Source organism: Alexandromys fortis, unplaced genomic scaffold (genome assembly GCF_014885135.2).
Source record: "Alexandromys fortis isolate MF-2015 unplaced genomic scaffold, M_Fortis_MF-2015_v1.1 scaffold_120, whole genome shotgun sequence".
Classification (NCBI taxonomy): Eukaryota; Metazoa; Chordata; class Mammalia; order Rodentia; family Cricetidae; genus Alexandromys; species Alexandromys fortis.
In genome coordinates this window covers 3,837,870-3,861,083 of record NW_026067999.1, presented here as the reverse complement: position 1 = coordinate 3,861,083, position 23,214 = coordinate 3,837,870, and the positions used below count along the sequence as shown (strand labels likewise).

At 37.6% G+C, this 23,214-nt stretch overlaps 1 protein-coding gene across 3 annotated transcripts in view; it reads left to right on the top strand.

The window, feature by feature from the left end:
• Glra2 (glycine receptor alpha 2) overlaps positions 1 to 23,214 on the top strand; it is a 187,797-nt gene that overhangs the window by 135,055 nt on the left and 29,528 nt on the right. For all 3 annotated transcript variants that reach the window (XM_050160633.1, XM_050160634.1, XM_050160635.1), the window contains one exon: positions 10,391 to 10,540. In XM_050160633.1, the coding sequence (XP_050016590.1) occupies positions 10,391 to 10,540 (150 nt within the window). The remainder of the gene's footprint in view (positions 1 to 10,390; positions 10,541 to 23,214) is intronic.

Genomic DNA, 23,214 nt, shown 5'->3' with positions numbered 1-23,214 from the left:
GGTATTGCTGGGTCCATGGGTAGGTTGATCCCAAATTTCCTGAGAAACCTCCACACTGCTTTCCAGAGTGGTTGCACAAGTTTGCATTCCCACCAGCAATGGATGAGTGTACCCCTTTCTTCACAACCTCTCCAGCAAAGGCTATCATTGGTGTTTTTGATTTTCGCCATTCTGACAGGTGTAAGATGGTATCTTAAAGTTGTCTTGATTTGCATTTCCCTGATCGCCAAGCCCCCTTGATTTTCTAATAGCAGCTAATTAGCTACCAATCTCCCTCTTACTTCTCATTCCTGTCCCATTAGAGAAGAAGCATGCATCACATTTTGCATCTCAAGATGCAGTCATAGAAAGTAAGTGGTGATGGTGTTCTCATTAGTTGAGAATGTAATGAAATGGGGCAGACACAAGCAAAGGGAAGATTTTCTTGAGTTCTGCTTCTTTCCCTTTCCCTAGATGCAAATAGCCTCCTTATTTTGGCTTTCCCAGATGTCTTTTTTGCAGAAAACTTAAGGATACATTTCTGCAGGGTGACACTATGGTACAGTAAGTATTGTCTGTTATTGCTTGAATATTTTGGGGGTAAGCCGTTGTAGTCTTCTAGTCCCCCTTCCCTCTTCAAAACTCACATGGATATATGGTTTTGTTAAGGCACTTCGAACGGTTTCCTGGCTTCTATAATGGAGAGTAACATACTCATAAATAATATCAGCTAACTAGACATGTGTAGCACCCAATGCCAAACAAAGGCTTTTCAGAATCCTCGATTTCTGGTTGGTTCATTCAGATGCCAGGTTTGAAGGTACTGCCACCCAATGGCTATTTATGCAAACCACACTTTCATAAGAACTGTATTGTTTAAATTAGCTTGCCCAGACTCTAACAAGACTATCAGATATAAAGAGAAAATGCATGAGGGTTGGAATGTTGGCATAGACCAGCTAGTCAGCTCTGCCACTATACATCTTTGCCAAGGAAATCTGATTTTCCTGCTTTAAACAGCAGGTGTAAGCTGTTTTAATTAGGCAATAAAAATCACAACCTGGCCCTGAAATTATAAAGACAGAATTGTGCAACATCATGAATCTTGGCACCACAGTTAATTCAACTGTCTATTTTTTGATGATAAAATGGTTGAGTATAGATAAGAGACAAAAGCAAAAAGCAAACCCAGAATTTTTCCTTCCATGTCTGTTGATTTCTGGTGTTATATGATTTTACTATGCATTTAATAAACTCAATTTCCATTCATGAAATTATGGTGCAGATAGAACTGGTATACTCCATAATGCCAAACAAAACATGAATTGATTAGACACACCAAGTCTCCTATTCCATACAATGGGAGCGTATCTCAAGCTCCTCTGGCCAACAGGTAACCTCCATTTCAACAAGCATTAATCAAATCTTTCAAAATTTTCTCTTCGAAGTTAGAGAAAATAATTTTTTTTCTGGGCAGAACAGAAACGCTTCTTTTTTGCTTTGGCATCAGTTTGTTGCATAGCTCGAGAATAATTAAAAATGCAAACCAAGCAGGAGGTGGCGGAGGATAATTGTTCAGAAGGAAAAATAGTGCTGGGGAGATGGTTCAGTGGATGAGTTTACTTGCTGTGAAGACAGGCGCTCCATAGTGTAAAGAAATCACTAGTAACCATATACAAACAAGTTTGGCTTTGCACGTCTGCAATCCCAGTGTCAGAGGACAGACACTTAGATACTGGGATCTTGCCGGCCAGCCCACTATTCTAGCTAAAATGGTGAACCTCGGGTTCATTGAAAGACTTCCGTTCAGAGAATATAGTGGAGAGTGATAGAGGAAGACTCTTGACTTCCTTCTCTGACCTCCAGATATGTGCACACAGGTATGTGCATCTCTCCTGCACACAAGCACCCTTTGTCTCCATGCATAAAGAAAACTAACTAGGAGCATTTAGATTGTCCTATAAATCCCATTTTGTTTCTTTTCTATTAAAACTAATGCTTGGTTGATCATAGTCAGTTGTGAATCTTCTCCACTACAGGAAGCTTCTTTCCGTACATGTTAATAAAAAATACTTTTTATTGGCTTCTGGAGGCATGTCACAGCTCTCTGGGGTCAGTCTAGTGACTAGAATGCACTTTAATTGGGACATTAATTGGCACACTGTCCTAAGGGAATGCTTGCCTGAGGAACAAAGAGAGTAGTCCCTGTAAAATGACTACCCATAATTCTATCCTGGGGATCAGTGTGGGATAGAAAATGTCTTAATCATAAACAAAGGACCTCTTGTCTTGGGAATTGCTGTCACATCTGAGTACAGAAAACAAATTGTAAGATGCAAGCAAATACACTCATGACTTGCTTTTCTACTCTGAAATTGAGTTGAGTCTGCAATCAATGAGACACTGACTCTAGAAAACTTTCTCGAGTTTTCAAAAACATCAAGAGCATTGAGAAAGCATCAGTGAGAATTACCTCTAAAGGATGTTGACATGGTGCCCAAACAACAGTAAGTACATCAAATAGGTGCTTACCTAGAGCCAAGAAAACCTAAACCACGCAGTTGGTTCTACTTTTCCACCAGATTAACTTGTAAACTATATGAGCTATAAAGCTATAAGAACATAATAAATCATCATTCCCTTAGTGAAAATAGGTCCAGAGTAACATGAACATCATTAGCTAGCATCCCTAAAGCACATGACCTACTGTTCAAGAGGTTCTTCCATTTCCATCCTGAGCTGGCTCACCCCTCCTGAGGCTACCTGGAGGTCTCCTGCCCTAGGTAGTCAATGCTTGGTGGGTGGAGTACACTACAGCTTAGTGCTGATACTTGCTGGACATAACACACTTCAGCCCAGAACTCCTGGACTCGAGTGATCTCCCTGCCTTAGACTCCTGAGTAACTAAGGGTGGCTGGTACTAAAATAATAATAATTTTTAAAATGACATATTTTTCTTCCATTTAGTTATCTTTTGTAGTTGACTCTTCATATAAAATAGTGATTTTGAACAAAATCCATACTTCTTGGAAATTGTGTTAATCAAATGTGATTTATGGGGCACTTGCTAAGAGTTGAAAGCCGTGTCCTCTGTGGCATAGATCGAAAAGTACTGCCTTTCTATCCTGAGAATATTTCATACTTCAGTTGTGTAGATAAAACACATATGCACGGACACTAAACTGGGTCAACTAACTATAAATACATTATAAAACCTTTAGATGAGTGAGAGACTGTGGACAGAGAAAGCATCCTATCAAAGATAGAATTTGGGCTACTCCTTAAGTAATTATCTGAAAATAAATAGAAACAAACATGATAATTTACACAGTGAAAAAAAATTCAGAAGAATTTCTGAATTTAATAACAGATCTCACATTTTGCACAAGATAACTCCTTGATCTGTGCTCCCCACTTCAGCTTTAGACGTTCCGGTGTCCTTGAGAGGAACATCACCATGAACTGGAATTCACTGGTATGCCATAGGTGCTAGGAGATTGGGAGCATTTGTTTTCTTTCCTAACATTGGGGTTTTCCGACTCAAAATTGCTAGCATTTGGACTGAAGAACTTATGGCAGGGGAAATCCTGGCAGTAGAGCATGTCCACCAGCATCTCTAACCCATACTAATAGCACCTCCCAGTGGTTATTACAAGGAAAAGTATCTGCAGCTATTACCAGGTTTTCCCTGAGGTTCAAAATCACTCCCTCAATTTGGAAACCGCTGGTATAAACGAGTCACAAGAGGAATGGAGCTGGTTTCCTCGGGGTAAGTCGAATTGCTTAAACAAAGTGCAAAGTTTGTGTTAGGAAAGAGTAGGGTGAAGTTAAATAATCAGGACAGGCACATTCTGTACAGTATCTCAAATATCAAAGCACACAAAAGGCACCCATAGTAATGCTTAAGCACATGTTTCCAACTGAAGTATTTTTTTTGGAAATTCATCCTATAGAGGTGAAAGGACAAAGTGACACTAGAAGACACTGACTGCACAGGGACCAATTGCTACAATAGCCAGATCTACCAGCTAATAGCTGAGGATGTAACGACATCTTGGGAATGAAAAGTAGAGAGTAAACACTGGTACTTTTCAGCTAGAAATGTGAAGTCTATACAACAGACTGAATATTACAGTGAGGGCAAGGAAATAATGGTAAAAGCAGAGTTGCTAGTGAGAGGACTCTAACGAAATGGATGGATGAGGGGATACTCAATTAAATTGACTGTGCAGCTAATAACTGGACACATAATAGAATTAGCACAAGCATATAGGAGATGTCATGGCTGAGGGATGGCTTTGGAAACACAAAAATATGAAATCTGTGGATGAGTGCAAAGACAGATTCTTTCTCGTTCATTTTACACTCTACTCTGGAGCAGGCGGTCCTGGGTTTTTGAGAGATCCTGGCCTCTTCGGCATAAGATATCGCTGTCTTGAAAGAGATCCTAGGTAGATGTAGAAAGGTTAAGTCCTAAGGGATATTTTGGAGGCCCTCAAATAGCATGCACAGTTTTTTCCACATTCCATTGTGTAGTCAACTGGCCTAGAACATCTAGTTTGACTGGCGCAAGAAATGAGATTCTCAAGAAGTCTCTGCTATAGGCCATACAGCAGCGGCGGCGGCGGCAGCATTTCTACCATTCTGTAATGCACAGAAAGAAAAAATCTATAGAAGTGGGTGGATTTATTGAGGGTGTGAATATAGAGTAGAAATTAAAGCAGAAAGAGTTAAAGAACCACAAGACATGGAAAAAGATGTCTCATAGAAAAATCATATATGGTCAAAGACTCTGAAAGGGAACCGGGCCTGTGTAGAAGCTGAAAGTGTCACGAGGAAAGACAGTCCCACGAGGAAGAAGAATGTAGGCTTTTGATAAGATCTTTGCTTTTGCACATAAAGAACTGTCTGGGAAATATGATAAGACTTGTATGCCTATATCTCATTTGAAAATGAGCAGTAGAACATTTGTTCATTAGAATATTTTTATGAGGCTCTAGAAACCTTGATTCTATCTGCTTGCCTTCAGGGCTTTCTCTGCCTGGAATGAACTCCTGTCTACCTGTTATCACGCCCTCATTCCTAAAATGCACCACGTGTACCAAACACCAGATTCCCCTCCATCTTCTGTGTTTGGGGCTTTGCCTTTACAGTTTCTTTTAGCCATTAAACTCCTAAAGGTTAGGGACTAGCAAACATTTTCAATAAATAAGCATTTAGTGTTTTAGGCTCTGCAGGCCATTTGATTTTCGGCATAGCTACTCAACTGTGCCGTTTTAATATAAGTGTAGCCATAAGCAATACATAACTAAGCAAGTATAACTGTGTTTCAATAAATATTTGGCAGATATTCAGTGAGTCAGATCCGACCCTTGGGCTATGATTTACTGCTCCGGGTCTACTGTGAACCAAGTGCCCACAAGTGTAATCAGAGAACTTCTGGGAAGAATCAGTAAGCATCTTACTCATCTTGCTTTTTCAGGTTCACCTTTCACAGCACGTACCACAATGCTTTTTATAGAACACTAGGCTATGAATGGCTGCCATGGTTTACATTTCTTAATATTGTTTTTAAAACTGTTTGCCTCAAAACTATTATTGTTATCATTATTATTATTTGTGTGTGTGTGTGTGAGAGAGAGAGAGAGAGAGAGAGAGAGAGAGAGAGAGAGAGAGAGAGAGAATGTGTACTGACCTGTAGAGGTGGAGGTCGGAGGACAATTTTCGGAGAGAATTTTGGGAGTTGGATCTCTCCTCCTACTGTGGAGTTGGAGTAGTATCTAAGTGATGCCATGGGGCTTGCTCAGTAGATAGCTGTACCTGCTGGGACATCTTGCTAGCTAATTAAATATTCTTAAAAGGAGACTTGCCACAGAGGCACATATTCCTATAATCCCAATGTTTTGAAAGCCAAGATGAGAAGATGGTGAGTTCCAGGAAAGCCTGACCTATATAACAAGGCCTTGCTCAGAAACTTCAAGCTAAAATTAAATTAAAAAAATAAAAATACCTGTAAAGAATCCAAGTCAGTGAATCATAGCAGCATTTTGAGAGCTTAATTACCGTTGAAAAACTATCCTGCAAGTTGGTAGTAAGTAGTTCAGGAAGGGATCACGTAAGCTCAAGAATCATAAAAAGAATGTGACAGGAAAAGATATGAGCTAAAAACTTCTAAGGATTAGCAGCCAAAGGGAGAGAATCTGATGTTAGAGCTGGTTAAAAGGAAGAAAAAGGAATTTCGATCCTGAGAGAGCAACACCAAGGGGCATCACATTGTATGTAATAGACATCTCCCAACAACCTCTAACTCCATGTGAATAATGCATTCAATGCCAGCAGTTTAATACAGGAAAGAGGTTCCTAATTTGAAGGAAACTGAGAGACCAACCAAAATGATTAAGATAGTGAAAGAATTCATTTATAAGCAGCTATAAAAGAAGCCAAATACATGCTGAGCCTGCAGACAGTCAGGAGGAGATAGGAAAAGGGTTTAGAAATTCCTGTGAGCACCAGGAATAAGAGAAATATGGTCAGCTTTACTGGACTTCGTTCTGTGTATATCTCAGGCAGTGACAAATTCTCTTCATTTTGAGATCTTAAAATATTTACAGGAAATCTGAATAATATATAACAGGGAATATTGTGATTAGTAACATTTTATTATCATAGAATAGAGTTGCTTCAGATGAACAAGTATAAAACCAATTATTGCTTACTAAGGAAGAACATTCTGGAAATCTAGGTATGCTAAGAGAATTTAAAACTCATTATATTCCAACTTAAGCATCTAATATATGAAGGATACATGTGGATATTATTGTTTAAGATTATCTGATTTAATGTAAAACATGCAAAATGGCTAAAATATTCCTTCTTTTCATCCACAATCATTCATTTATCCATCTATACATCCACCCCACATTATTTTTTCTTTCTTGTTTTTATTTTTGAGATTATAATATAGTACATTTCTCCCTCCAAACCCTCTCACACACGCCTTCCCACTCTCCTTCAAAGTTATTTACTCTTTCCCACTAATTGTTGTTGAATGCATGTATGTATATACATAATTTATTCTTACCTATGATATGTCAGGTTCTGTACTGGTAATGCAAAGAGCAATTCTGCTCAGGTTCGTTCTTCTAAAAACAACCTACTTACCCAAGCACAGACCTATAAAACCAGCTTGCAATCTATTGATAGAGCTAGAGAAACAGGTGACTAAGAAACAATAAATTTGGTAGCGTTCAGTAAGAGAATTTAAAAAAAAAAAAAAGTCACCTAATCCAGATGGGAGAAAGGAGAAAGACTTAAGGAAACTTCCTAGGAGAGTTGGCATTTCTGACAGATTTTGAAAGATTCTGAAAAGCCTCGGTCAAACTATGACTACCCATCTCAGGTAGAAATAATGATACATCCCTGGGAAGAGGATGGCAAACTGGGCCATCTTGGAACAATGTAAGTGGGACTGGCAAGTAGTTCCAATTGTCTGATATAGCATAAAGCAGATAGCAATCTTCAAAAGAATAAGTGTATTCCCAGGACATCTGCTGTAATACAGTATCTTCTAGACATGACAGGGAAGCAGTACCTTTAAAATCTCAGCAGTATGGTTGACCTAAGGAATACCTGCACCAGATCCATGGCCAAACTTCAGGCTTAGCTCTGGGAGTCCAAACAAAAACAGGTAGGAGGGATTATATGAGCAAGACGGGTCAAGATTATGAGGAGGAAATCCACAGACACAACTGAATCAAACTCTTGGGAACTCACAAACTCTAGACCGGCATGGGAGCCTGCATGGGACCCATGGAACTAGGCCCTCAGCATGTTGAATAGCTGTTTGAGGACCCCATTGCAGTGGGACCAGGATCCATCCCTGGCTTTTTGAGCCCCCTTCCCTAAAGTGGTATGCCTAGCTCAGACTTGATGAAGCGGGGAGTGGCTTGGTTCTGCCTCAACTTAATCTGTCAGCCTTTGTTGACACCTCTTGGGAGGTCTTACCGTTTAGAGGAGTGGATATGGGGGTGGATTGTGGAGAGGGTGAGGGTAACAGGAGAAATGAGAGGGAGGAGTAACTGTGGTTGGTATGTAAAATGAATAAGAAATCTAAAATAAAAATAAACAGAATACCTGAACCATTTAACTTACCAGTGTTGGTAGGAAAATTTCACAAGGCCACACTCTTAGATGAAGAGCTACAGGGAAGGAATGAGTGCAAAAGAAGGAGAATCAGTCTTTTCTATGGACCCCCCCACATAGGTTATTCAGTCTCAAGTTCTCATGTACATGAATATGTACATGAACAACACTAAGTGAATGAAGTAGGGGCAAGTGAATGTGAGTATGTGGGGTGGTGTGTGTGTGTGTGTGTGTGTGTGTGTGTGTGTGTAAAACAATAGATTATAAAAGAAAAGGACCTGAAATTGAGATGGGTAAAGGAAAGAGTTGGAGGAAAAGGGAAGGGGTGGAAGTAATATAGAGTACACGTGTATGAAACTGCCCCAAAATAAAAATAGTAATAATAACTGCATTCTATTGTAGACATTTTCATTTCCTTGTTAACTTCTCTCTCTTCCAAAATGGTTTCCTTGAACAAAATCACACCCATATTAAGTCAAATAATTACAAGCCTTTCTATGGCATTTCTTTTACCCTTGACATTATCCTAAACTCTGCATATAGTAAATGATTTTCTTCACCTCCTCCTCGGTGAGACTGGTACTATGACCGCTCATATTTAACATCTGAGGAATGGCTTCACCAAGGTGAAGCAATTTAGAGATGTTAAGCACGTTCCGTAGCAAATGCACTTCTTCCACTCTAAACTTTGTACTCTTTTGCCTTCTGTGCCGCTGCTAACTTTCGGAATAAAGAGACTTTTTATATCATTCCCTGCCATGATGCAACCTAAATTTGGCCTAGCGAATAAACACAGAGACAATCAGATATTTGTGGGAAAAGATGCTCACAGCAGCAAAATTTGTGTACGGAGAAATGCAATTGAAAATAACCTAAATGGATTATAATGTGTGCATGCATTGGAAATGATGGTTTAGAAGTAAGTTAAACTGCATGACAAATGCCATAAATGTCAAAGGGAATGGAGGCTATAAGAATGTGGCTCTAGGAACTGTATTATGTATGATCAGGTAGGAAATACACTAGTCAACACTCTATTTCAACTTGAATCTTGACTTTGACGCTTTACTTTTGTGCTTTGAGGTGATAATTTAACCCTTCTTTACTCCAGTTTTCCATCTCAGAAAATGGATAATACTATTGGTATAGGGCTTAACAGTTATATACATATGTGATACTTAAAAGGGGAGTTGACAAGTGCTTAGAGTAGAAAAGGAAAAACATAGTAAGTAAATCCATAAACATTAGAGTTGAATAGTACACACTTATTTGGCAGTTTGAGTATCTTTGACAGTCTGAGATCTGCAATGTTACAACAACCTTATTTTTCCTTGCTGTATCATGAAAATGTGTATAGAGTGAGATGTTGACCCTTGCAAAGCAGCAAGAGTCACAAGTTCCCGCTACCCCGAGTCATTGTCTCATGTGTCTCATATTTAATCTTCTGAGTGGTACTAGCATGAGTTTTGTACCTTGTCTTTACCGTGGATGCTCACCTTACTAGACCTGGATGGAGGTGGGTGGTCCTTGGACTTCCCACAGGGCAGGGAACCCTAGAATTGTACCACTTTTTATTGCTACATAATTATGCGGTATAGTGGGATGTTCGGTAATTTATTTTGTTCTTAACTCTGAAACTTGAACTCAAAGTCCCATATGTGCTGAATATGACTGATACTACTGAACTATACACCAGACTCTGATGTGATATTTTAATTTGTGTATATATTAAGTGATGGTCAACTTATGGTAATTGGCATACCCTACATCTTGAACTTTTACTATTTCTTTCTGGCAAGTTGATTCAAAATTGTCTTTTTGAACTATTTTGAGGCATATGACGCATCATTGTTAATTATGTTAGTCATTTTCTGCAATGTAAAATTAGAATTTATTCCTCCAATTGCAGCATTATATCCACTTACCATTTCCAATCTCTGGCAGGTGCTAATATACTCTTAACTTTTATGAGATAATAAGTGAGATCATTGATTTGCTTAAGATAGTGTCCTCCAGTTTCATCCGGGTGTGTTTGTTGTATTAGATCACACACACACACACACACACACACACACACACACACACGTGCGTGGAACTTCTTTGGTTAGTCTCCTATTGGTAAACATTGGTTGCAGCACGAGGCACGGTAGTTTTCTAAAGACTAGAAACACTTGGCCATTACTTGGGCCATTCATATAATGTAGAACTGGATTTTCTGGCAAGCCTTCACAGCTTCCTTCTTCTTCTCTCATCCCATCCTGTTCCTCAGGTCTCCTATGTGAAGGCGATTGACATTTGGATGGCAGTGTGCCTTTTGTTTGTCTTTGCTGCCTTACTGGAATACGCAGCAGTGAACTTTGTCTCCAGGCAGCATAAGGAGTTCCTGCGTCTCCGGAAACGACAGAAAAAGCAGACTAAGGTAGGCTTGTCACTCAGTACAGAATCACACAGAGCTTGAGGTTGTTAACGAAGCAATGTAACAATAACAACAACAAAAAAAACCCACCTAGAACACATAATGAAGAAGAAAATGAACTTAATTTTTGTTCTAATAAATTGTTGATCAAACTAGTCCTTTAAAATGGTGGGTAAGGTTAGCAGGTTTAGTCAATATAATTACAAGTCACACAGCTAAGCATGATTTCCAGGTAAATATATTATAATATAATTATATCCCAAATGATGCATGGTATATAATTATATTGAAATTATTTCCTGTTTATCTGAAATTCAAATCTTCTTGGGCTTTCTGATTTTTATGCAACAACTCTAATTAGGCATATAGATTCACTGACAGTTCTTTTAAAACTGTGGATGAATATTAACAATTTGTATGTGACTATGTGTACATAACTAACTGATTTGATGTTTTTCATCAGTGGATCTGCCTTCATGTCAGTGGTTCTCAACCCTACTAATGGTGTGATCTTTTAATACAGTTCCTCATGTTGTGGTGACCCATCCATAATATTATTTCCTTGCTACATCATAATTGCATGTTTTGCTCTTCTGAATCATAATGTAAATATCTGATACGTAGGATCTCTGATATGTGATCCTTGTGGAAAGGTCATGCGATCCCCAAAGGGGCATTGACCCACATCTTAAGAATCACTCATTTCTATGTTCTGTACCCTACATGTGCACACTGCATCACTGCATGTTGGTACTTTAAATAAGGCTGATATCATTGTCTTGACTTTAGCACAGAAACCTTAAGTTTTCCCTTACTTACTTAGAGGTTTATATTTCAACTTTGCAGCTCAATAGCTCCTATAGAATCATCTAGAGACTCTTCAAAACTCCCAAGCCTTGGCAGCACCCCACCATCAATTAAATCCCCTTTTCAGGATAAGGCTCAGTATTTCTTCAGCTCCCAAGCAATTGAGTGTGAGGGCATGTTTGGAAAGCAAGCCCTGGTTTATTTCTTAGCCCCATGAGGGATAACAGAAGCATTGTATCTTGCTTGCACTTCTGACTGGAAGAGGAATATGTCTATTGATATAGAGAGTGTTACCTTCTATAACAATACCACTAAAAATTCAAGTAAAAATTTAATGTAGATTATATGAGCTATTTTTCAAAATCTACGCCCCAAGGTTCCATAAACCTGCTGGTGAAGGTAAAGCAAACTCTGAATCATATGTTAATATGTTGGAGTTTTTTTTTAAAAGGGGGTTGTCAATATCGCTGCTTATAAATACATAGGAATCAAAGAGTCATTGTTAGTTTACTTTGAGGAGTTTGTATATGTATGAGCTCCCTGAGTACTGGCTGCATTTACCAAAGGTTTTTAAAGCAGTATGAAAACATATACTGCTGGCTGACCAGTCTCTTCTGCCTAGCTCCATTTCAAGAATATTTTATCTCTCCAGCCTAGGGAAATGGACACACACATATCTTTTCTCATACTTTGCCTTTTTACACTGTGCTTATATAAATTATGAATCATATCCCTGTGGAACCTAGTTATTTCTTCAGAGAAGTCCAGTATGATGGCACAAGTTCAGAATCACTTGTTCTGCCCAGGAAATAATACTGAATTGTGATGGTTTTTCAGCTCATAAACAGTGCAGTTTGCACCATGAACGTTACAATGACGTTATTGTCTATGTGTGGCTTAAGTCATTCAAAAAGCTCTTTTAAGAGCTAATACTGCCAATGTTCCCCTAAATTTTACCTTATCATAATGGAATTCATCTAAATTTTTAAGGGAAATGCTGATTCTCAGTGAAATTCAATGAAGACACTGACTCATAAGGCTTGGAGGGAGAAATGAGAATGTGCACAATTAATAAAAACCCCAGATGATTTTGGTAATGAGAAAGTTTAAAAGACATTATCGGCTCACTTCTTTTGTCTGTATATAAAAAACAAATTTTAGTTTCCTTCCAAAATCTGAATAATTGGTAAAATATTTTTGAAAAGCGGTGTAGAAGATTCTTAGACTGAATCTGAGCTCTATTTGAATGGATTCTGTGATTTCTTGACAATACTGGCATAATAGAATAATAGCCATTAAAGACTAACACATTTTTTAAAACTATAACTAGTAAAAGAACAGAAGAAAAGAAAACACAGGGTAAAAAGAAAGTAGAGATTAAAGAAAGGGGAAATGGAGAGCAAGAATGATAAAGAAAATCAAATGGCCAAGTGCTCAATCAACCCCAAATGCATCGACAAATAATACAAAAAATAGACAAATCAAAATTAAAAAAGATTGTCAGATGAAATAAGAACCCAAATAAAATCCAATTCCTTCTTTCCTATAGTACATATATAAGGGAAATACAGAAGCCTAAAATTAATAGTAGATAGACAGATAGCATGAAAATGTTAATCAAATAAAGCCAATATTTAATATTTGAGAAAAATCTGCTGCTAAATCCAGGCATGTAAACTCACAACTGTAATTTCAAAACTCAGGAGGCTCAGACAGGAGATTTTTGTAAGCTATATGGCAAGCTTGGACTATCTAGTGAATTCTAGGCCGATGGTAACTTGCATATAAAAACAAAAGCAAATACACAAAATTATTATTTATATTAAACTGATAGCATGGTCTTGGATATGCAATGATTAAATTAACAAATAAAAAACAGATAAAACCACAATCATAATGAACAAATTTAACATACATCTTTCAATAATTGATGGAAAAAGAGTCAATTAAAAAATCATTAAGGATGTAAATTTAGCAATAGGATTAATAAACTCACTGTACATAAAACTGAAAAAAAACGCATACTTTTCAAATGCAGAAGGAACATTTTGTTAAGTTTACCACAAGCTGGACTATAAAATACATCACAATAAATACCTAGTGTTTTAACATGTTTTTCTGTTGCTATAATGAATACATTGACCAAAGCAACTTTGTGGAAGAAAGGGTTTATTTGCCTTCCACTTCCAGGTCATAATCCATCACTGAGGGAAGACAGGATAGGAATCTAAGCAAGAACTCAAAGCAGAACTTATGGAGGAATGATAGCCAGTTTACGCTCATCAGGGCCTGCCTATACATGGTGCCATCCACAATGGGATGCCCCCACTTCCCTGGGATGCCCTCAGCCTCCCACCCCCCCCACTCCCAAAATGCCTATCATCAGTCAAGACATGTTCAAAGGTCAATCCAATGGAGATAATTCTTTAGTAGAGTGTCCCTCTTGCCAGGTGAATCTAGGTTTTGTCAAGTAGGTAACAGGTACTACGAATCACATCAAAGGATTGAAACCTGTTATAAATTAAGTACTGAATATGTGCCCCAATCAAGTGAATTTGGGCTAAATATCAACAATAAAATGATGACTACAAAAATTTTCTTAAGTTTGAAAATTAAAACATACTGCAAGAAAAATCTGAGCCTTAAAATAATTCACAAGGAGCATTGTGAAATACTTTAATTGAAAGATAAGTTATGCATTATCTTAAAGTCAGGTTTTTGGAAAATATCTATTTCAAAAGATTATCTTATATAGGCAGATTTGCAAATCAACTATCTAAGCAACTGTCTCATGAATATGGAATAACAAATGGGAAGTCTTTGAAGGTATACCTTGCTCAGCCTAGATGTAGTAGGGAGGGCCTTGGACCTTCCACAAAGCAAAATGCCTTACCCTCTCTTAGGGTTGGGGGTGGGTGGGTTGGGAGGATGTGTGGAGGGAATGGGAGGAGGGGAGTGAGTGGGAATTTAGATTGGTATTTTTTTTAAAAAACTAGGCTCTAATAAATAAAAAAAAAAACACAAAGTATGTATAGGATAAAATTTAATTAACTTTAAGAATGCCCTATTGAGTTTGCTACCTAGAAGAATACTTTCAATCCAGTATTTAGAGAGATACTAGATTGCATTAACTGGTAGGTAAGAATGTTGAGAAACCAAGAGTAGATTACTTAATAATTTAGCATTATAATTTATCATTCAGTGGAAGAGCTAGGGAAAAACAAATATTGTATGCTTTTAATCCTTGACATCATTGGACTACTCACCTGCCCTTGTCTTCTTTCATTAATTTGTCGAAGCTAAGTCAGGGAATGTGGCGTTTCCATGGAGAATGAGACAAAGAAAAACAGTAAATAAAATTGAAGAAATAGGTAGATACTTTTCAGGGCAGTGTACAAGATTTCAATTTATGCTAATGGACTGGAATCCAAAGGGTGGCCTTAAATTTACAAATAGGCTATCGAGATAGGGAATGGATATGGAGGGAGCAGCAGCACACCAGTTAGGAAAAACTGTATGCAAAAGATGATGGTGATTTAGCCTATCATGTTTGTTCTTAGAATGAAGGGAAGTAATCAGATTTAATACTCAAGCATCCATTCATTCGCAAATATTTATTTGTTACATACTATGCACTGAACACTCTCTAGATCTTTAGAATTCGTTGTACAACAGGACAAAGTATAATTCTTTTATGAAGCTCACGGTCTAGTGGTCATAACTTGGAGGCAAAACCAATGATTCATGATGCTTTTATATGAGAAGGTGAGCGAAAAAAAGGAATTGAATATTATGTAAAATTTTGAATTAAGCAACTGTGTCATCAGAACCAGGTAGTTATTGTATTAAAATTTAGCTTATGGTAATAGAATCAAATTTAGAGTTAAGTTGCAGAGTCCTATTTGATATGATCAAGTTTAAATACTTATGGAACAGCTCAATTGAGCTGGTGAGTAATTAGATGAGTTCATGAGAGGGAGAAAACCAGGACAAATTGGAAGTGACTAGAAAACAGATAATGTCTGAACTTAGCAAAAGTGGGTGAAATCACCCACCAAAGGAATAGAAATGAAAATGCCCTGAAAATGGAGCGCTTAATCACTTAGAGAGTTGTCTGGACTAGGTTGAACTGAAAAATAAATGAAGGAAATGGTGGCAGATTTTAGCTAGCACTTGCAATTGCCTTTGTCATGCAGGGAAGCATAGGAGCTAGAATGGAAGAAAATGTGTTCATAAAAGGAATTTCCACAAAAATAGAAGATAAAAGAATATATTTGACAAAGGGAATACTCAAATGAAAAGGAAGATATTAACACCACGCTGAACAGAAAGCATAAATTCAAGAACAAATGTCTTAAGACTATCTTTCTTTAAAAAAGAATTGTAAAATATCCAGAGCAAAGGAGTTAGCGTCTTATAGAAATATGTATTTCATTTTACCCATGATTTCATTCATCAACAACTTACTGAATAAGATATTAAAGGACAGAGAAGTTAATTTCTTGATATTCATGCCCCAGGTAATGAATGACCTAGCAGATTCTCAGTTGAAATACTATCTCCTAAAACTCTGTGTCTCACCATTATACAGAGGAAATGGGACAATAGCTATGATTGTGACTCACTTGGTAGGTTCACTGATGATAAGATGAAAGTTCCTAATTCTGCCCATAAATTCTGAGGTTCATTACTGGCTCAAAGTGAGATGAAAAGAAGAAATGTAGACACATTGAGAAAAATGGTAAAAGTGTTCAGTAGCAATTTGGCAGAGTGAAAAGGCCAGTATTCAAAGGCAAGAGAGGAAGCTAGAACGCCAAAGCAGAGACAGTATGTATTCATATAAGAATCTGTAATAGTCAATAAGCAGGTGTATGTTTTTACCCAGGAAGCTTCCAGGCTCAGGTCCAGCCCCCAAGAAGACAGATGCTTGAGTATATATCCAATTATAGTTCTATATGACAGGAGAGTTGGGGGGAAAAAAAGGAGGAAAGAAGAAAGATAGGAGGAAAAATGGAAGAGTTTAGCGAGAGAGTAGTTGTAGCAATGTGCCCCAGACTAAGGTAGATAGCGTAGGGAGAAAATGAAAGAGACACTAGCTATTCACGTGAAGTAGCTGGGTTTAAGGAAAGATTTGTATAGATCATGTACTGGGAAGCAAGATGATACTTGAGTTTAAAGAGAGACATCTCTTTAAATATTTTAAAATTCTTCGTACTTCTTTGAGAATTCCTTACATGCATGCAATGTATTCTAATTGTATTCATTCCACGCTCCTCTGCCCAACACCTCCCAGACCCATTCCCCACACCCTAGCTGTTCCCAACTTCATGTGTTAGATTGTATTTTATAACCCAGCTAGTCCAATTCATGTTGTCCATATACTCATGGTTCTGGGGCTATCCACTAGAGCATGGTCAACCTACCAGAGACTACACGTTTTAAACATGATAGTCTCCTTTTCTTAGAAGCCATCAACTGCCAATGGGCCCTCCTCAGCTAGGAGTCAAGGTTTTCCATCTTCTTCCCCATCTATGCAAGAATGGTGATTGGCTAGATACCATGTAGGTCTTGTGCTGGTGACCACCACTGCCATGAGATCTTGGGTGTAACAGAGCATCAGCTGAAGATGCTAACTCACCTGTCATCTCTGGCCTTTTCAGTCTTTCTACCCCCTCTTCTCTGAGGCTTTCTAATCTATGAGGGAAAGGGCTGAGAGATGTGCTCGGAGAGAGTTACAATTGCTGCTTTGCAAAATGCACTGCATTTTTTCAAAATGGAAGTTGCATGTTTTTCATGAAAATTGTCTGAAGTCTATACATCTAAACAGGAATTAGAAACAAAATAAAAATCAAGAAGCAAAATACCCCACAAAAATAGAAAAAAATCAAATAAACAGGCAAAGTACTGACTTTTTCAATACTTTTGAATCTGATAAGAAAAAAAAGAAAGGTGTCATCAGTTGCTAGCATTCACTGAGGGCTTGCTCAATGTCAACTATTACTCTTAACTCTTTTGTGTTTAATAATTCATTCAATCTCCACTGCAAATGTGAAATAGTGTAATCATATATCCAACTCATTTTGAAGTCCTGATTTAAGCCTGTTATCCAAGAGCCTTGTATGATTTAGTATTTATCCAAAATGGATAATTTTATAGAAAATATTTTATTAAGATCTGAATTAAACGGAAGTGCCTTTTAAACTTCTATTCTGTGCAGGTAATTCAAGCAAATTATAACTTTAACACATAGTGGAAGCTAAAAACAAAAACAACAAAAATAAACAGTACTACCCCAGGCTTTTTTCATGACATTTTTCATTTGCAGTGTCATAATTAACATTCCCTTCCTAAGATAGTTTGCTTAGCACTCCCTCATCACATCAAGTGCACTCAGACACAAGGGGCTGGCAGCAGGCCAATCTCTTGGTCTCTGTCAGAAATAAAACACTTTTGCCCCTACTGGCCACTTACAATACCAGTATGCAAGATTTGTGGAGCCACTGTGCCAACACTTGGCAGCAGAAGTGGTAAACAAGAATAATCAAAGGTTCTATGAACAGACAAAAAGCATAAAAGAGCCCGAGCAGTACTGTTTTCCAGACTTTGAATGCTTAGGATTGAGTAGTTCCCCCTTTACACCATCAAGAATGCTCTTATTTGAATAAACTGTTCATTCTATCAGTAATGAAGTTAGTGCTTTATCCTATTTTACAGATGAGGAGCCAAGAGAGTTAAAATAGTATCCCCAAAGTCACAATGCAGTCTCTGCCACTTCTATTCTATTGTTGGTAGTTTAAATACCTTAGTTTATGATTAATGCAACACACACCCACACACACTTAAATATTTTAATGTGCTGTATGATTTTTTATGCTTTTAAAGGGTAGAATTAGGGTAAGTAAGGCAAGTCACAAAAATGCAGAATCACATCCTGATTTTTATATTTTACCTTTTTTTCACTGTAGATTTTTGCATCAATAATGACGTTAAATGTTGCAGGAAAATCCCACTAATCTTAAATCCCAAAGTTCTGTTCATCTTCCTCCTTCAGTTTTGCGCCCAGAACTTTCCTTGCTTCTTCTCTCTTCAGGCGAAGCTAGTCAAATGCCACCAAACTAATTTCCACAAGCTCTAATCAACTCTAACCCAAGTTAAAGGGGGAAAACAAACAAAAATCCACCATTCTCAAATGTTTAACATTCTACATACAAAGTCATCTCTTTAATTTCTCACTTAGAAACTGCCATCTGAAAAATGATACTGGTTGATTCCTTTGAAGGTCTTAGGGGGAAAAAAGCAAAAGCATTACTACAAAGACACAAAGGCTTTCGGAGTCATTCCTTGTCAATGGAGATAGTTCTGGAGATTACATTGGTGTGTGTGGAAAGAGTGGCCTGGTGTTGACTCATTGTCAGATTATGAAATGGGGTCACGCTCAAGAAGGGGCCACACAATGCACATCTAGGTGTGTTGGCTTTAATAGTCTTCCCCGTGTTTTGCACAGTACCTACTGTCACTCTTATCAAAATAGAGTATCTCTGAATCCAACACATCTAGAGTGTCACTGACTGAACTGACAGAACTCAGTCTGTTTGAAGTTGACACCGTAGATATATGTGACAACCCCATTTTTATGTTATCTAATCTTTGTCAATAAGAAGTAGCCATAGAATATGAGCGCTATGACAACTTCACTCCATGAACTTTAAAGCTTCCACTGCATTTACCTGCTCTTGGCCCTGATGTCAGATATTCTCCAGTCTCAGGTTCGCCTGATTTCTTTCATCTCTGTAATCAAACATGAATAACATGACTGCTTGAGAATACGGTTATTGCTTGCATGTTAGTGACAAGCTGACTGTTTAGACTGTATATTCTCTACACCCAGCCCCATGAAAATATGTGCCAGCAAAATTGCATGGTGCAGAAAGGTACTTCCCACACAAACCTGATGAACTTGATCTCAATTCCCGAAACTCATAGTAGAAAGAGAGACGAACCCATCGCCCCCGCCCAAAGTTCTGATCACTCCACTGATAAACTATGGCACATGTACCTGAACTCATACACCACACACACACACACACAAGCACACACTCTGATGATGATGATAATGGTGATGATAGACAGATAATTACAAATTGGTTTTTTTTTAAAATGCAAAACCTCTTTGCTTGAATAGAATAAGTTAACAATGTTGGGCCCTAATCAGAATGTCTCAAATGATAGTAATTCAGAAAAGGGAGATTTCAGTACTCAAGGTTTTTGAAATTTTCCTCCTATTATTTATCCATCATTTAGTATTAGCTACACTGCTAACTCCTCAAAAGGCCATTTCCTGGTTCTACGGGACTGAAAGAGTGTCCCTCTTTTAAACAGCCAATTTGCTCACTTTACCAGCAACTGTCACTTTGGAATATAAAATGGAAATGATACTAAGTCATAGTCTTTTGGATATTTTACCTAAAAATATCTTAGTTACTCTCTCACCCAAAAATATTCTAATTAATTCACTAGAGAGAAATAAACATACAAATACAATGAGCTGTATTTGATTTTTATAAGCCTTTAGCCTCAAATCCTTCAGGGCTCTAGGCCAGTGAACAATACCTAAAATCCTGGGCCTCTTTTCCTCACCTTTAACGTGAAACTCAAATTATTCACACTATAGGATTGTGATAAATATTAAATGAGTTTCCTTGGGTAAAATTCATGAAACAGTCAAGGGAGATGGCTCAGGAGATAAAGGGCTTGATATGCAAGCATGAAGACCCAAGTTTAGATCCCCAGAAACCATGTAAAGCCAGATGCAGTAATGCAAGGTCTGTAACCCCAGCACTCCCCAGGTAATGGGGGATAGAGAGAAGAGAATCCCAGCAGTTCCTGATTAGCTGGTCTATATACACAGTAGTGAACAAGAAGAGCCTGTATTTCAAGAAAGGTGGAAAGCTGGGACTGGCTGTCAAGATAGCCCTCGGACTCCTATAGGCATAATGTGGCATGAATAAGCTTGTCCTCACATGCACACACACACACACACACACACATGTAAACATACAGGCGCACAAGTGATAGAAAGAATTCTTCAACATCCCCTAACATGTGGAAAGCAACATACCACCCCTGTATTTTTATTCCTTTTGTGTGTGTTCCATCAAAATTGACTACATAGAAAACTGTGATCTGCATCCATCATACGAATGAAATCATGAGTTTGTACTTTGTATAAGAACAAGGGCAGCACTAAGACTCAGGAGAAAACTCAATTCTCTGGCTTTATTTTCCATTGATACCTATTGTCTCTAAACTAGGCCGTACATAGAAGAGAACTTTCCCCACATTTAGGTCCTTCAAACCCAATTGCGATGCTGACTGACTTCGAAAGAAGGTTGCTGGAATGCAAACGTCACTACCACTAGTTCTAATCTAACCAAACCACAGCAAATGAAGAGTTCATTCAACTATAATCAGAATAGGATCATCTTGGAAATTCCTGCTAAAATGCTCTCACCTTTTTCTTGTTTGATGGTCATTCAATGGAGACAAGGTAGTTGCATCATCTAGAATATAGTGATCAGTTCTCACAACGTACAAGACAGGTTCCCACAGCAAAGAGATGCCAGCCTTAAATGTTGCCGGTGTTTGCAGTGGAAAACCCCAGGGTTACAGCATTCGAGGAATATATTTCTCTATATGCAACAGGCTATGTTGTTTTCAGCTTTCATCCAAACAGAATACATCATCTGCCTATCAAGAGAACATTTTCAGTACTGTTAACTGAAAATGAATTTCTGAAAAATTTGCACATATAAAGGTATTCCTTGGGCTATGGCTAGTTGTCTTTGCCTCACAATCAGGAAAAGACAAACTCTCCAACAGCCTATATTTGAAAATTGATTTTTCTAAACACACACTCAGCTGAATATGAAAGAAAGCTCTTTCAGATTGGTTTCACTTACTAAAAAAAGATACCAATTAGGTGACTCCAAATGCTACAAGTACTAAGAAAGCAGGCTTATGGTGCTATGAACATCTTTATGCATAAAGCCAGGTAGAACTCATATCTGTAAAGTATTTGGAGCAGATTTGAATAAATACCCACACTTCATGAGATAGACATGTTTGTATGGTGGGAAACAAAAAATCAAATTCTTCATGACACACATTTAAGAAAAGTTCATTAATCTAATGGCTCACAATGAAAGTACACATTTGAAATTATGCCATAAAGTTTTTATATATTTAGACACTGTATGTTGAGCTAAGGATGAACGTCTGAAAAATCTGTATAGATCAATATATACAGTGATGTTTAATATAAGAGAGAAAGGGAATGTAGTGGATTATTATTAGTCTATTGTTGTTTCATGTATTCTACAAATCCAGTGGGAACTTTTAAAACTGTTTTATTACTAACATTGTTTGTGGAAAGCTCATGCTTAGAATAGCAATAAGCATAAGGATTAGCAATCGCCTGTCATAAACACAGTTGTCCATTTGCTGGCCACACCGAAGAGTTCCTAGACCACTACTGGTATGCAGAGGGGACCTTGAGCAACCTACTCTAGGCCATACTTCTCAAACTTACATGTGTATGAGGATCACCCAGAGGCCAAGGGAAAGGACAAATACCTGCTATCCAGTCTAAGAAATATGATTTTAGTTGGTCAGGACAAAACCAATAATTCCACTTTCTAACAAGTGTCCAGTCAGTAGTGAGGGGCCATAGCATCACAACATACCATTTCAGTAACAGCAATGCTGCCATTAACTCCTGGCTTGGCTATTTACATGGCTATTTTATACATCAAAACCATTAAACCCCAGGAACTGGTCCCAAATTGGGAAACAAATCATTGAAAAATTAACAAATAAGAAATATGTAAGACATTTTTAGATTTGAAATTCTTGTACGTCTCTTTAATTTTGTCTTTGGAATAGAAATTCCTTAATTATAATTTTTAGTTCTCTTTCCTTTCAAGAAGATATAGTCAAATGGTTTACATTCCTTTTTATAATTGTCATGTTTTCACATTCTTCCACATGTTTGTAAAGGTGTTTAAAGAGGATTACATAGATTCTTAACAGCTACTTCTCTAGCAAGTATGTTGTTGAAAGCTTATAACTGTTCCCCAGAGCAGAAGGGCCATTTGTTTTTTACCTGAACTACTGAAGAGGTTAGATGAGGCTTCAACAGACCCGCATAGATGAGGAATGTAGACTTAATTGCAGAAGACATCCCAAATAACTGTCAAGTTACTATGTAATTCTCTATATTATCAGGGTACAGAGCTTGTACTTGTCAGTAACATAGTGACCTTTTACACTGGAAGGAATTTTCCTCTGTGCTTTTTCCATTCTGTTAGATATTATGACAGACTTATGATATTGTACAGCTTACAATAATAACTCCTCTATACGTGATGCAAGTGATTTGCAGAATCAGACTCACTGAAGAAATTCCTGTCCTTTTAATGTCTCCGTCCACTTATTTCTAGCATCTCGGGTTGTGATTTGCTATCTCTACTTTCTTTCCTACTTACCTTCCTACTTAAACAGAGTTTGGTTTTTGTCAATTTTTCTATTCTTCAAAATTCTCTTTCCCTTATCTTTAACTTTTTAAAATTTATTTATATACTCAGTATAAATGTATCACATAAAGTCCAATGACATTTTAGGATGCTCCCAGTCCATTGAAAGCTAGATTAATAAGCACGAACATTTTCCATGCAGATATGACACAATATGACACATTCATGATAAAGGATATGGAAGTACTGTAATTACCATGAAAATGCATTGGAGAGTCCCTGTGATAGAAGTTGTTGATATCACACTCATTATCACTGTGATGCTCTCTCATATATATA